General features: G+C 42.1%; 1 protein-coding gene across 1 annotated transcript in view; it reads right to left on the bottom strand.

Annotated features, from left to right (window-relative positions):
• Window positions 1–10,243, bottom strand: part of LOC138203425 (protein EFR3 homolog B) — a 28,409-nt gene extending 18,166 nt beyond the window's left edge. Inside the window, exons 1-2 of the mRNA XM_069158264.1 lie at window positions 9,727–10,243; window positions 1,053–1,129 (exon numbers count right to left, since the gene is read on the bottom strand). Coding sequence (XP_069014365.1) covers window positions 1,053–1,129; window positions 9,727–9,811 — 162 coding nt within the window. The 5' untranslated portion in view covers window positions 9,812–10,243. The remainder of the gene's footprint in view (window positions 1–1,052; window positions 1,130–9,726) is intronic.
• Between the last annotated feature and the right edge of the window lie 4,557 nt (window positions 10,244–14,800).

Genomic DNA, 14,800 nt, shown 5'->3' with positions numbered 1-14,800 from the left:
TAATGTAACAGGAGCCTGATTAGTGTCATTAGTTGGGCTGTTACCTTTCCCTGCGAGGAGTCAAAAAATGTCTGTTGTGGAAAAAAGGCCTACTCCCTTACTCAGATGGTTATTTTGGAGATCAGCAAAGAGGGAAAGCTCCCCTTCTCTAAATCACCCAGTGGCTGGAATCCATAATCGATCACACAACCAGAATATTGCTGCTCCAAACAAGTCATTTAAACTACTAATAGACTGTACTGTACTGTTCTATGTGTATAAAGGAGACATGCAGATAATACAGCCCATATTTAACCACCCATCCACAAACTATCCGAGAGAAACACTGAAACATAGCAAAAGCGTACGCACACACCTTTTGACTCAACGTTATCAGACAGCTTCATTGTTCCGAGCTGTTCGGGCACCATTAGTTACAGACAAACTTAGAAACCTTTTATGGGAGCACAATGTCCAGGTGCACATGCACATGCACACTCACACTCACACACACACACACACACACACACACACACACACACACAAGCAGGAATATAAAGTGTGTATTAGCACGTCCCTGTATTGCAGTTTTGGCCACAGATCTGAAAAAGTAAAGTGGGTTACTGCAGTAGCACAGAGACACAAATTAAAAGTTCCCTCTGCAACAAATCTGCCCTTTCGTTTCCACCCAAGCTAATTCTCTTTGCGAGTCCTCTGCACCAGATCTCAGTTAATTGTGAAAATGGTCAAAAGAAAAAGAAAAAAAAAGATGAGGTCTGAGCAGATATAAAGAAGACAGTTAAGTACGAAGTCCTTTTTACCACCTGTACCTCACTCTTTCTAAATCTAAGAAGTTATCATAGATGTGTAATATGAATCTGCCAAGGGCCTATTGATGATAGGCTACCAGCTAAATATGATAAAACCCCAATTTCTAAGATAACACATGATACCCAGAGTTTAGCAAGTGCATTAGCAAGTTCTACGTGTAATCGTGCAGTCGACTCTCTACATGAAAGACAGTCTGACAAGGCATGACTAAAGAAGCACAAAGTGTCACTTGAGCGTCTCACCTCTGGATCTTCTGGGAAGATGTTGTCTACCAGTCTCTTGTACCGAGGCCGGAGGGCCCCGCAACAACCACAAACCCCTGGAGGAAGGAGAGACAGCCAATTAGACTTATACAGTATGACTGACAGAAATGCAATAAAATCCACTCTCGTGTCTTCTTTGTTCATCACTTTTCTGTGGTCGCACTTTTTGTCCGCACTGTGTCTGTGCTTGCAAATGAAATAAAGCAGTGGCAAAGTAATGACGCAGATTTAAAATGAGTCCATTGTCTCAAAAGGTTAGGTTACAGACAATACAAATTGTAGGATGGGTTAAAATCGCTACGTAGCCAGTAAAGAATACTAATATACAGAAGAAGGGAACTTCACAGCAGCTTCCTCAGAAACCCCTGCTTCCCTACACACACTGAATATGGAAAGACTAGACAGATTGTCAGAGCTCCATCGACAGCTCGGATTGTACTTAAACAAAACAAACTAGTAAGCATCCACAAAACGGCAAAGTCAAATACACACCAATGTCAGTGCTGCCGGCATGACTCAATCATTCAAACTTTAGATTCTGAGATTAAAAACATGAAGACAGCTTAATCTTGGAGCTTAGTTGGCACTATCACAGTCTGTCCCTGCACTGTCCTGCAACACCAGGCTTTATTTCCCACACAATCGCATGCTAGGCTAAGGTAATTCTGTGCAAAGAGATTTGAGGAAAGCAAGATACGGAAAGAATGTGGTCACAAGACAATTACGTACAGACAGACAGACAGACAGACACACCCCGTCTCTCTTCCTCTCAACCAAGACAGCCTTGAAAAGAAGAGAGCAACACACAGTATGAACAGAGATTTATCTGACTTTGCATTGAGGAGAAAGCAAGCCAGGCAGTCAGAGAGAGCCGAGTTCTGATTGGTTGAGGGAATTCAGCAGTGGTGAGTCATAAGAAGACCCAGGGAGAATAAAGAAACAACAAAAAAGGGATAACCTCCAAAAACCCTAAATGAATCCTTTAACCCTTCGTGCAGATCTGCACAACAAATATGATATTTTTGCCTCATCAAAACATGCACAATGTGAGTTTGTGGAGTCCCAAAAGCAAATGAAAAAAGTAGGTCATTACATTGACAGCAGTGTGGCCAAGTCATGAATGGTATGAAAGTTTAACACTTCAAATAGAGACAGCAGAAACTTAGTGGCTGTTAAACAAAAGCTAAACAATCTGCAAAGAAACAGTTTTTCTTCCTTCCTTCCTCCCGACGTCGTTTTCCTTCCTTTTAGTCTCCCAATGGAAAGAAAAATGTTTCATTATTCATTATTTTAGTTGCTGTTGCGGAGATTGAAGCCCTTTTCACTGACGTGGCACTAAAACCCTGTTGAGAGCTCACTGACCACACATTAACAAGTTACGAACTGCCCACATGCCACCACATCTAACGGTGTATCCAAAATAGGCTAGATTCTTCCTTGGTCCAAGACCAAGACAATACCCGTCTACCTTTTTAATGCACCACTAGAAATATGCAAGAACCTTTGAACCTACACAGCCAGCGACAAGCCTTACGGTTAACGCAGCACGCACTGAGACACTCGGGCTCCTGCAGAGACAAGATGGCCCAAACCAGCTGTCAACTGGTACCCTTCAAAAAGAAAAATATACTCAACATAAAAATGATTAACTGTGCAGATTTCACACAGGTGACTCACTCACTAATGCACATAGACTAGCCGATCCCATACTGACCACGAAATACAGCAAAGCTTTTGGGGGAAATATTGTTGATTTACATTTCAATATATTCAATATTACAATATAAAAATCGGAGTGTTCAGTACCCCTGTGTGGTGTGTTATCAGTGACCTACACCTGGAAGGAGGGCAGCAGGCGCCGGCAGGATGTCCTTGAAAAGCCTTCGGTGTAAAAAGAATCTTTACCATTTTAACTACCGAAAGGTCCCACTATTTCAAAGCCTCTGCCACCACTCTAAAAGTTCAGTTGAACTTCGCAGCAGCACTTGTCTTAATGCTTATCTGGGAGAGCTGCGTATCTATTCATAGCGCTCCTCCTCTGTCCGCCATCACTTCAAACACTAATGAGGCCTCTGCACCCCTCCCTCCCTTCCTCCTGCACCGGCCCCAACCTTCCTCTCCCTCCCTCTCCCTCCCTTCCTCTCTCATCCTTGCTGTATTGGGCCCCGGGCCACAGTGTCAGAGTCGCCAATGAATTAATGAAAATGCAGCGGGTCCCCAGTGTACGAGAGAGGAAAGGGTGGAGGACAAGGGAAGAGTGACAGAGACACACGAACAGAGAAAAAGACAGAGAGATGGAAGTGTGATGGGGGAGGTGGATTGAGATGCACCGAATGAGTCACAGATTAGCGCTACTTATTGCATCTTGTGTCCAGTACAAATCTGTCCTGTCCTCGCTGTCAGCTGTAGAGGAGAGAGATTTTTGGAAAGAGGAGAGGGATAATTGAGGGAAAGTTTAATTAGAGGAAAAAAAACCTTCAGCACTATTACTGTTCCACAAACTGCTTTTAACAGCTCAGTGGATGTAGTAATTTACATGTTATTTCAAACTCCTGTGGTGCACTACAAACATCGGCATTTTCCACTGCTTTGGGTTAAGAGTAAGTTATTTTCACAGGTAATGTTCTGTATAAACAAACCATGATCAGCCATTGTGTATTTTACGCTAGCTGCAAGGTGAATTGCACCATACATCCGACTGGTTTTTGTAACGAAAGCCAATTCAATACTCAGCAGAAAAGTAATTTCTATAACTCACGCAACCATATGAAAGCAGTCCTGAATGTAGCTCGAGGTGGCACATTACACCTACAGGTCACTGTAACATGGGAGTATAACCGCCCCCACTTAAAGTACTCACATATTCTGCTTCCAGCGTGCCTGCAACTTCAAAATGTGCTGCGACACCATGTCTCTGCTGGAAATTACTCTATCGGGTTTACTGGCACAGGGAATGCTGTGTAGTTTCAGAGTTCAGTGTGTGAGAAGAAATTATGGAGACTCCTGTCGTGTTTCTTCTAATGATATGTTGGTATGAGGAAGAAAAAAAAAAAAAAAAAAAAAAAAACGAAGAGAGCGCAACAAGGTGGGTGGATGAGGTGAAAAGCACACATAGCAGGGGGTCTCACGACATCCACCCACTCTGCATGGCGAGCTGACAACACGTCACATACAAACTCACAAACCTGCACAAGTATGGTCACACACACTTTGAGTAGCAAGAAAACAGGGGAAATGAACCACTGGTTAATGGTTGGTACAACAAGACCTCTCTTTCAGGTCTTCTGAAGAACTGTGGCCTGTGGTCATACTCATGTGTTCATGCTCATACTTGTTTCACTGATTGGATGCTAAGTGACACATTTGTGCAGGATATGCTTCCGTGTACACATGTGAGGGGTCTCCACCCCTAAACTCACCACAGCAAGGAGCCAGCCAATCACAAATCTATTTTTATCTTCGTAATAATGGGCTGGTACATTAACAGATTACACTCTCCATTTCCCCCAGGATGTCAGCTTAACATTTCCACATTAGGGTAAGAGGGGGGGGGGAAACTGCACGCTAGAAGTGAGAAGAATAAAGGCAAACAAAAAATACATAGCTATGGAAGACGTGTTTGTGCCTGATAATGAAAGAAAAAAAAATCCTCCACCCACATACACAAACACCGTCAAGTGTTCATGGGACGACTGTACCGTGGGTTGCATATATATCCGCTGTGGACAATAGCCCACCACAAATCAAAAAGATCAACCTCACTACAAAATGAGTCTGACTGAAACTAATAGGAATTCAGGACCATCTTGCAGGTTCAACTCCGCACCTGCTGTCCCAAAGCTGCTCTGTTGTGCCCAAAGTCACATGGCGGACAAGAGAGAGTAGATATAGTCCTAACACCCGGCAAAGATCATATTAAACTCATTATGACTGTGTGTGTGTGTGTGTGTGTGTGTGTGTGTTTCTCTGCGAGAAAGAGAAGGGACTGTCAGTACACGTTTAGACCTCACCTTCACCTGGGGTCATGCAAAGCAGTGGTTTTACAGCTAAAACTCACAACACAGACACAAACATCCAGAGGCAAATGGTGTAGTCATCACACCACGCTGTAAATACATTCACCTGTCCAGGATACATACAAGGCACTTCTCACACTGGTTACAAAGCATGTTGGCCTTCAGGGGTGTCATTACATAAGAGGGGGAGGAGAAGGGAGACGGGGGAGGAGGAGGGGAAGCAAAGTCCTTCTATTTTTACATCAGCAAACATCTTTAAACAGTAGATGCTCACGGTGAAATTATGCACACAGCAGAATCTACAAACTGAGAGAACGAGAGAAGAGGCGAGGAGGGTGTAAGCAAATAATTATTAATGATTCAACAGTCAGCCAATGTGCACATAAGCTGTCGATCAGGGAGTTTGAGAAAGCTGCACAGCAGACGAGGGGAAGAGTGAGTATCATGGAGAAGACGCTATTGGGATAGCATTGGGTAAAGCGTGACATTGAGTAAGAAATGTCATTTATTTTTTTTGTCACTAAGGGAAGCAGAGAACAGCAGCAAAAAAGGTGGTTTTATATATATATATAAAACCACCTTTTTTCCGTCACAACGAGCCCTGCCTATTAAAAAGATATCTTGACACACATGTATCCCTGTGCACACACTTCGCAGCGGCATATGTGCTGCATGCACATCTTCTTTCAGCCCAACGATCCGCATACACAGAGTCAGATTCAAAGCCCACATTGGATCCAGTGCGGGTGGCAGCAAACATGGCTGGTATAATGCGACCAACACACTGATGTCCAGGCCCAGCTGCCAACAAATCCTCATGACACAAGGCCAATCCGACACACTATGAATCACTGTCAAGCAGGCACGGAAGCTGTGAGCGACTCAAGAACAGAGCTGCACTTCGTCACATTTACTGCACAGGAAAGCCAAACTGAGCCGGTCTCTCCAGTATGCACCGTCTCTGTTGACAACTCATCAGCCTACAAACTAAAGTCGTTTCCCATCAATAGTCTGCAAACTCAAAGCAAAGCAGGCTGCATTTTTAATTAGCACAAATCAATGAACTGTATATCAACATGCCCGTGACAACAGAGCTACAGCAAAATTCATAACATTTAACCAAGGGCATTTTGTCATGTGACACACTTTTCTCAAATTTGAATATTTAACACCACATACGATACTTCTCCTGTCGCATGGAAACCATTACATTTGTTAGACACGACCTAAATATGGACAGTTTATGGAAATCATTCAAGAATGACAAGAAAATGTAACATCTATACAACGAACTTGACAACATCTCAGTCTATCCCACAGTTAACTGAAGTTAGCCAGAGCTAGGCAAAATGTATTTCCCATTTGCATGGAACACAGTCACCACCTAAAATAACAGAAGGAAACAATACGAATAAAAAGAGTTAGAGCAATAAGTGTCCATTACCGAAAATAAACATCTCCACGCCGGGTTCTCCCTGTAATGTAATACTGTAATGTAATGAAGACTATCCTCATAAAAGTCCAAGTTCCCATAACGTGTTTAACACTCAAGTGACAGCTGCAGTCTATCGCAAGAAAGCTAAGGAGGAAACGTGTTTGCAGAATGCAGGAAAACTGGCAGAGAGCAGGATGCCTGACATTACGGACATGCTCACACGGCCGAGAACACGCCAGCAGCACACAATGGAAAGATTGTTGTTATTCTTACCGTACATCGATCGTGATGTGGGAGCCTCTCACTACAGACGCTTATGTTTCCCTAATGCGGCTTCAGTTCCTCATACAGACACACTGCCGTGCCTGGAGGCACTGAGAATGCACACAAACGCGCACGCGCACACACACACACACACACACACACACACACACACACACACACACACACCGCTCACTCTGGGATAAACGTCTGCACGTGTGCGTGGAGCTAAAAAGCCATATGAATGTGCACCGTGATTGGTGCAGAGCCTGCCTCGATGCTATGAATTACACACACTCCCTGCCATGCAGACGCGCACAGGCATTTACACACTTGCGCACAAAAGGGGGCTGAAGCGCGACGTCAGAGGGAAGCGTGCCGTGATGACCTTGGATTTTCCCGGTCCTCTGCAACAGCGCTCCTTCTCAAGGGGGTGGTGCAGATTTCACATGCAGGCGCACATACAAACGCGCCCACCCAGCTTCTAATCAATCTCTCAGTTGCACGAGGGGGGAAAAAAAAAAAACCAAAAAAACAGAGAATGAGGGAGAAATGTGAACCACAGGGACAGAGAGGGAGAAGACCTCCCACTCACGCAACCTCCTCCTCTCCCTCACTCCACCCCCTGCCAGCATCACTCTTTCCCTCCTCTCCATCATTAATCTTATCATCCGTCCCGCTTTACTTAGTTTCAGTTTTTCCTTCAGCAGTTTCTGCTGGATTTTCTTCCATTTTCTAGCTTACAGTCAAAATGTCTGTCGTTAATTCTTTCTTCATTTTCAAAGGTTGGACATAAATACGGATGCACGATATTGTGTTTTTTGCTGATACCCTATGACACTATATTTTCCAACTCTTTTGGATGATTGCTAGTGCTGATATATGCACATATATTTCTCTGCCTAATTTCAGAGAACATAAAGTACCTCCAGTAGTAGAATTAACATATTATTAAGCCTCCTCTTATTGTGATGGCAGACGCAGACATAACGCTTTTAAAAATGCACAGTCAGAGTCACTGGGAAAAAGAAGAAAACTACTCTAACTTAGGTTATGTAAAGCATGACATGTTTATTTTCATGCAACATTTTCTTTCATCCTATTCAAACAGGCTTGGATGATGATTTCCATGAGACAATCATTGCAAACAGTAACCTTGCTATCCGTTTTAGACACTGAAAAAAAACATCTGCAGCACATATTGTTGCATCCTCTTTCACACCTGAGACATGATGACGTTGTGCTGCAAGCACACCCTCATACTGGAGGCATAATGTCTAGCATTTAGTCAAGCACCGGGCATTTAGACAGAATATAATTGTATTTTGTATGGCCTGTCACATCAGCATAAATGTTAATTTTATGTTAATGGCCATATTTAATTTAATTTATCGGCCAATACCAATGAAATGCTGATGTTATCATGTATCCCCAGAAATAACTTTGACTCTAATGTTTGCCTGCTATATACGTCAAATATACCAGCCATTCATTTTATTAAGCCACTTCTCTTTTTTTTTTAATGCAGGTACATATTAGAAAATGAGCTCATATAACCATGTGTGCTGATACAGTATATGCATTTTTTTTTATTATTATTAAAACTCTACTACTGCAAAATAAATCCAAGGACTCTGCTTTTGAAGGAGTCAGAGTTCACTCGCTCGCTTTCAGATTTCATTTTCTAAAACCATGGTGCTAAATAAGGCACCGCTCAGCAGCAGGCTCACATCTCCTGAATGGCAGAGCTTCATGTCTGCACCACACAGGCAGAACTTTCAAATCAAACCGTGCTTTTATCTGTATCACCACAAAGCAATAACTGTGGCTGTCATGTAATTGGCTCTAATGCACAAATTTGCAGTGGAATCAAAAAACCTCGTAATGCTGCAGTGTCCTTGTGAAAGCCTGACTGAGTGCCACAAAATATAATTTATTTCCACTCAGTCTTTTTTTTTTTTCCAATATTCCAACCGTAGATTTTAGGGCTTTGTATGAATTTTCGAAACTGACTAACAGCACTTCAAAAGACATAAAACAATCTGTATTGGTAACATCTAAGATAGTACCAGCTCAGGGGTGTAAGACCCATCATAAACCTTCGCTTTGCAATTACCAAAAGTGCTCAGCTGCCAAGGAAGAGAGAGTGGGCGATATCAGGGACGGTTCAATGAATTGAAGGTGGTGGTGAATTGATCTCAGTTGGACAACTAATATAAACAAAAGCGTTTTCTGGCTGCATCCTTGTCCAGAAAAACACTGCATTTAATTACAGCTTGGATCCAGTTTAGCTGAGATACCTTATTAAAGTTCTTGAGGAGAAATGTATCTTTACGCTTACTGTGAATTTGTTTTTGGTGACTCGTACGGTATCAGTTTTCTAAAAGCATAAACCAACAAGTACAGTCAAGCTTTGTTTTCCTGTTCGTGCATGCCAATATTTCAGACTGATACTCCCTGTAGAGTACGTGCGTCGCTTTCTGATGAGCCAACAGACACGTCTTTAACAAAATACAACACAGCATTTCATCAATGCAAAATTTTATGAGTCAGTCAAAATTAAAGCTGAAAGCAAATAAATGACCCAAACTGAAAATAAATCTGATTTCCCTCTAATTATGCGAGACTGTTCAACAGCAACTTGTGCAAAGTACCAGTCACAGCCAGTGGTCCTTCCAGCGTCGGCCTACACAAGCGCGCAACTTATCCCATGAAATATCCTATGAAATTAACTAAATCAACTGGAAGAAAAAAAAATTAAAAAAAATAGCAACTCAAACCTCAGATAGTTGTTTCCATTTGCAGCCTGACTTACTTTTTATCAGGCGTGATCGAGCCATATGAAAGAGAGCAACTTTTCAATCAAAGAATTCTCTGTTCATGTGACTTAGAAAGACAGAAGAGCCAGGGAGAAAACAGATTAGGCGGTGCTGCCACTTACCCTTGCCAACGCGATGGTCCAGAAGGGTACGGCAGTCCAGTGCCAGCCTCTGAGAGGCTGGGACATCAGGCGCAGGCAACGGCATGGCAGGCAACGACCACGCACACACTCAGACACACACTACTCCGTTCATAGACACAGAAACCTTCCTAACCAAAGCCAAAAACATGCATGTAACACTACAACCAGCAGACTAAAAAAAAAAATAAAAAAAAATCGATAACTATTTGTTGTCGAAAAAAACTTCCAAAAAAACTAAGCCTACCGACTGACACAAATGCTGTTTGGCTGCAAAAAAAACTACACACATGCACTTTTCCCCCAGTCAAGCCTCAACAGAGCAAACTTCTGCATGAAGTTTTAAAACAGAAAAAAAAAACTCACAAATTCACCAGAGTCCCTGCTGAACACCAAACTCATATGTCCCCCGTGTTGTGTGTTTGGGCTTCTTCGCAATTTATGTTAGTACATAGGCAGGCTGTCCGCATTAACCAAGAGATTAGCGATTAGTCCCTTCAATAGCAGCTCTGCTCTCTGTGTGTCCCTCTCTCATTAATAAACATCTCACTGACACAATGGACCTCACTATCCACCCGAAAGTCTCTCTCTCCGGGCAAGAGAGAGAAAGAGAGGGAGAGAGGGGCACTATGGGACAGCTATTCAGTCAGTGGGCTTGAAGTTCAAGGAATGTGGATGTCAGACAAAAGTGTCCACTGAGGGATTTCTGTGCAAGTTCACACATACACTCACTGGGCTGCAGGACCGGATGCATGACACTCGTACACCTGGATCACGAATACAAAGCTTTCATGGAGTCGTAATATAACTTGAGGAAACTTCCTCAGCTGTAACTTCTTTTTTCTTCTTCTTCTTCTGTCAGGACATGAAATCATTCCTCTGGGCAGGTGATGATGGTGGGGGGGGGGGGGGGGGGGGGCAGGTGTGAAATACGGTACTCACCTGTCATGTTGGATGTCAGTCACAAGGAGGCGTTGCTTCTTCCAGGGTCAAAGAGACGGAGGGAGGGAGGGAGGGGGGGGAGATGGGTGGCTCTTCAGCCGCGAACGGAGTCTCCACCGGCGCTTCGAAAATCAGGCAAGCCCCCGGATGGTCTTCGGCCTGCTGAAAGTTAGTGGTTCCCAAATTAAGCCGAGGCTGATATCTCAACAAGCTTCTTTTCAAAACACCGGCATATCAAGCGCCATCACTTCACCGACGAGTCGCCGGGAAACGGTGAAATCTACCGTTAGAGAGAGAAATGTTTTAAATGATCACACTCGTCCGGTAAATTAAACAAACGTTAGCAACGCTAAGCTATCACACACGTTTTCACCACACCAAGTGTTTCGATAGTTTTCCTTGTGACGTCTCCTGCGGATTAGTTGTGAATTCACGGTTGCAAATCTTAACTTATTATTAAAAAAATATATATATATATATATATATATCGACGCCAGTGTATTTATTACACGTTCGTCTGCGCTAATAAGTTACGCATGCTAACGTGTACGGTAGCTCCCCGTTTGACTTCCCCTCCGAGGCTTTCCTTCACCGGCGCAACGTGGGTCCGAGTCAGCGCTCATTTCTTACCATGAAGTGATCGAAATTAAATTAAATTAAAAAAAATCCTCCAAGAAAACGTGTGTGGCATTGGACAACTACTGATGTAGTGAAGCCTGCGTTACTTCTGTTGTCGTTACCAGCTGTTGATGATGTTGACAGCTCACCGCTGAACCTGCGGTCACGTTTCTGAGATGAGTAATGGAAAGATCAACTCAATATCACAGATACGGATGTTTGAACGAATAAATATTACAGCATTGTAAAAAAAAATAATAATTAAAAAAAAAAAGGAGTGGTTCATTGAGCTGAATTGTAGTGAGTGCTGCTGATAAAGAGGCAACCGTGGTTATAACAGGCATGAGGACACTAATAATAAATGTATGTGTCATAAAATGGCCTTCAGTTTTGTTTTTTTTATAGTGGATAGTTATGCTGTTGCCAAAGCAATGGTTAGATACTGTACAATAACTCACCTCTGGCAAAATCCATCACACAACAATAACATACTGTACTGTATATACTGTGCAATTTATATTTTATATTTTTACTGCTATTTTATTGCTTTCTATTATTCTATTATTATCTATTGCTTCCTGTATGCTGCTGTAGAGAAAAAAATTTCCCCTTGGGGATTAATAAAGTAACTACCTAACCTAGATGTCATTACCACCTGGTCAGACACTACATGCAAGGACTTCCACTATACAAATTGATATCCCTATATTACTTTTTTTTTAATCTATTAATCAGTCAGTCGTTTTAAGAGTCTAGCCTTGAGAAATCTCTTCACAGTGAAGAAGAAGATGAGAAGATTTACTAAGAATTTAAAAGTGAGGAGATTGCATGAAGTGTTTTATTCTGCGTTGATGAAAGAAGTAATGTCGGGAGGACCTGGTTTCCTATTATTCAGGTAACTTACTTGCTATGAGTTTGCGATTTCCTTTTCATTTATACAATCCTAATTTATGAAGAAGAATAACAGAGATTTATGAAGTGCCGCCCACATCTGATTTGTTCAGTGATGCGCAAATTAATGTAAATTATTGGTTAGTGAAACAACAACAAAAATAATTATCATCATTAGGTTATAACAGAGTTAAGTGTAATCTAGAAACGTCCGTTGCTCTATAGATGATGATGGGACATCCTGCGGTTGTCCTCTTCTCCCAGTTGGTGGAAGCAGTGAGTCAGAAGGAAACTACTTTTTAAGCCATAAAGTTCAATAGATTATTATCTTTCCTGAAATTTGTTTAATTGTAAGTTTAACACAACCTAAACCACATGACATTTACTGCCGTTTGTCAGGGGACAAGCATTTACTTCACAGGGTCCTGTAACTACACTAAGCCGCCAGATTCCTTTATGTGGCAGTATTTTTGACCTTCTGTGCCTCGTTCTGCTGGGACGTCTTTATGTGCTCAGACCCCATTGGTGTCGCCCATTTCAATGGGATAATAGACCTACCACTAAGATATGCTTAGGCTAAAGCTAAAAACAAAGTGGTTTAGGAGATTTCATGTATATATAGTATATGTATTGTTGTGCAAGGGGACAGGGTAGACTGTGGTCAAGGCCTTCAGGCTCAAAGGTCTGGCTGCCCTTAAGCCAGATCGTCTGTAATATTATTGTGGTTAGACAAGCTGCAAAATCCAACTGTTTTGAGTGTTGGGTAAATGGTGGAGTGTCATTACGGATGTCTCTACTTTAGTATGCATCTTTGTTTTGCTTTGACCCGTGCCAACCTGACACATCTTTACTTAAAAGGGCTTTGTCCGACAGCCAACAAAAGCTAGCACTGTCAAACTGCTGTTTACTGTCTTTCGCCTCCCAGTCATGCTACCGCAGCTCATTAGTGATACACACACCCACAGATACAAATAAATCCCTGTCTCCAGTATAAATGAGATGTTTGCAATCACGTAGGCCTGGGGGGGGGGGGGGGGGGGGGGGGGGTCAGTTCTGTTGCTGGTTCGGCTTCACTGCATATGGGAATCAGCTGATTAGTGGACAGCCAAAGCAGTTAGCCTTAATACTGATTAGATTGCCCCACAGTGGACTAACTCCTCCCTCAGGTGGACACAAGTACACTGGCACTCCAATCACAGCCACTAAGCAAAATTACAGGTTGAATGTGTAAAGCAGACAGACAATCACAGGCATATAATTAATAGGCTACGTTACTGTATTCACTGGGTTGATCCCTCTCTCTCTCATTGTTTGTAGTAGGAGGGACATTTCATTTAACACTTACAAAAGTGCTTTGTTCCATTGCCATGTTTCCCAAGTGTCAGGCACTGATGTGGCAGCAGTCAGAGTAGAACTAATTGCTTTGACCCTGGCGGCTATTTTTACATGTACAGTAATCAGCAAGAAAGGTCTGAGCCATGTCGTCATGGTAGGACAGATGAGAACTCATTAGGTCAGCCTGGACACAATTAGCTAAGCAAGTCTAAAACACTTTAACCAGTTTAAAACCATAGGGACTACAGATCTGCTGGAGCCACCCGACCAGCAAGAAAACATGCTGCTCTTGATGATGTTTTCATTTATTTGATTTGGTCTCTCATTCCCCCCTCAAGACATCCTTTCTTGTTTCTTCAATGTAGTTAATATGCACAGTTAATAATTGTATCGTACAATTTGTCTTAATGTTGGGATCCAGTCCTGTTTGAAACAATACAATAATACTGTCAACAGGTAAATTCTTGACTCTAGCGGGTTAATCTGAAATTTCAACCTATTAAAGAATTAAACTTGTGACAACTACATTAGGATGCACCACTGACTGTAAACTGTGTGACATCTATTGGTGATAAAGTACAAGACAACAATATCCAACAATACCCAAATTATCAGGACATTTGTGCATTGGATACAGATAGAAATGTATATCCCTGTATTAAATGTGTTAATCTATTAATCAGTCAGTCATTTTAAGAGTCTAGCCTTGAGAAATCTCTTCACAGGGAAGAAAAAGATGAGAAGATTCGCTAAGAATTTCAAAGTGAGAATATTGCATTAAGTGTTTTATTCTGAGTTGATGAAAGAAGTAATGTCAGTAAATTAAGACCAAAAGCCGTGTCGGAAAATCTCAAACACGTTTCATGTTTTCAAGACTGAGGTTTAACATGTATTTTAAATGGGGATTAATTGCCCCATTGGACCACATGAAGGCCCAGCCGAGAGGCAGTCTTAGAAAAGTTAGAATAGTCTTGGGCATGTAGAATTTATGTAAAACTACAGCGAACAGCATGCAACACTTTTGCTTTTGCTCAAATAGTGGCCTTTTCTTTTCACATCTTGAAGTACCACACCTGTCAGGGAGATGGTTGATCTTTGCACAGGTAAAGAGCGCAATAACATGAATTATAACAAACTTGTAAAAAACAAATTGATAGAAATAAACATGTTGTGTGCATAAAAGAAGTCATAGGTATTTTACTTCAACTGTTTTTGGAGCAAAAACAAAAGTGTTGTGTTTATATTTTTGTTGAGTGTATGTTTGATGATT

The sequence above is a fragment of the Embiotoca jacksoni genome, unplaced genomic scaffold (genome assembly GCF_022577435.1).
Source record: "Embiotoca jacksoni isolate LCO1_2020_lvr unplaced genomic scaffold, fEmbJac1.0.p SCAF_23, whole genome shotgun sequence".
In the NCBI taxonomy this organism is placed as follows: domain Eukaryota; kingdom Metazoa; phylum Chordata; class Actinopteri; family Embiotocidae; genus Embiotoca; species Embiotoca jacksoni.
This window is presented reverse-complemented; position numbering and strand designations above follow the sequence as displayed.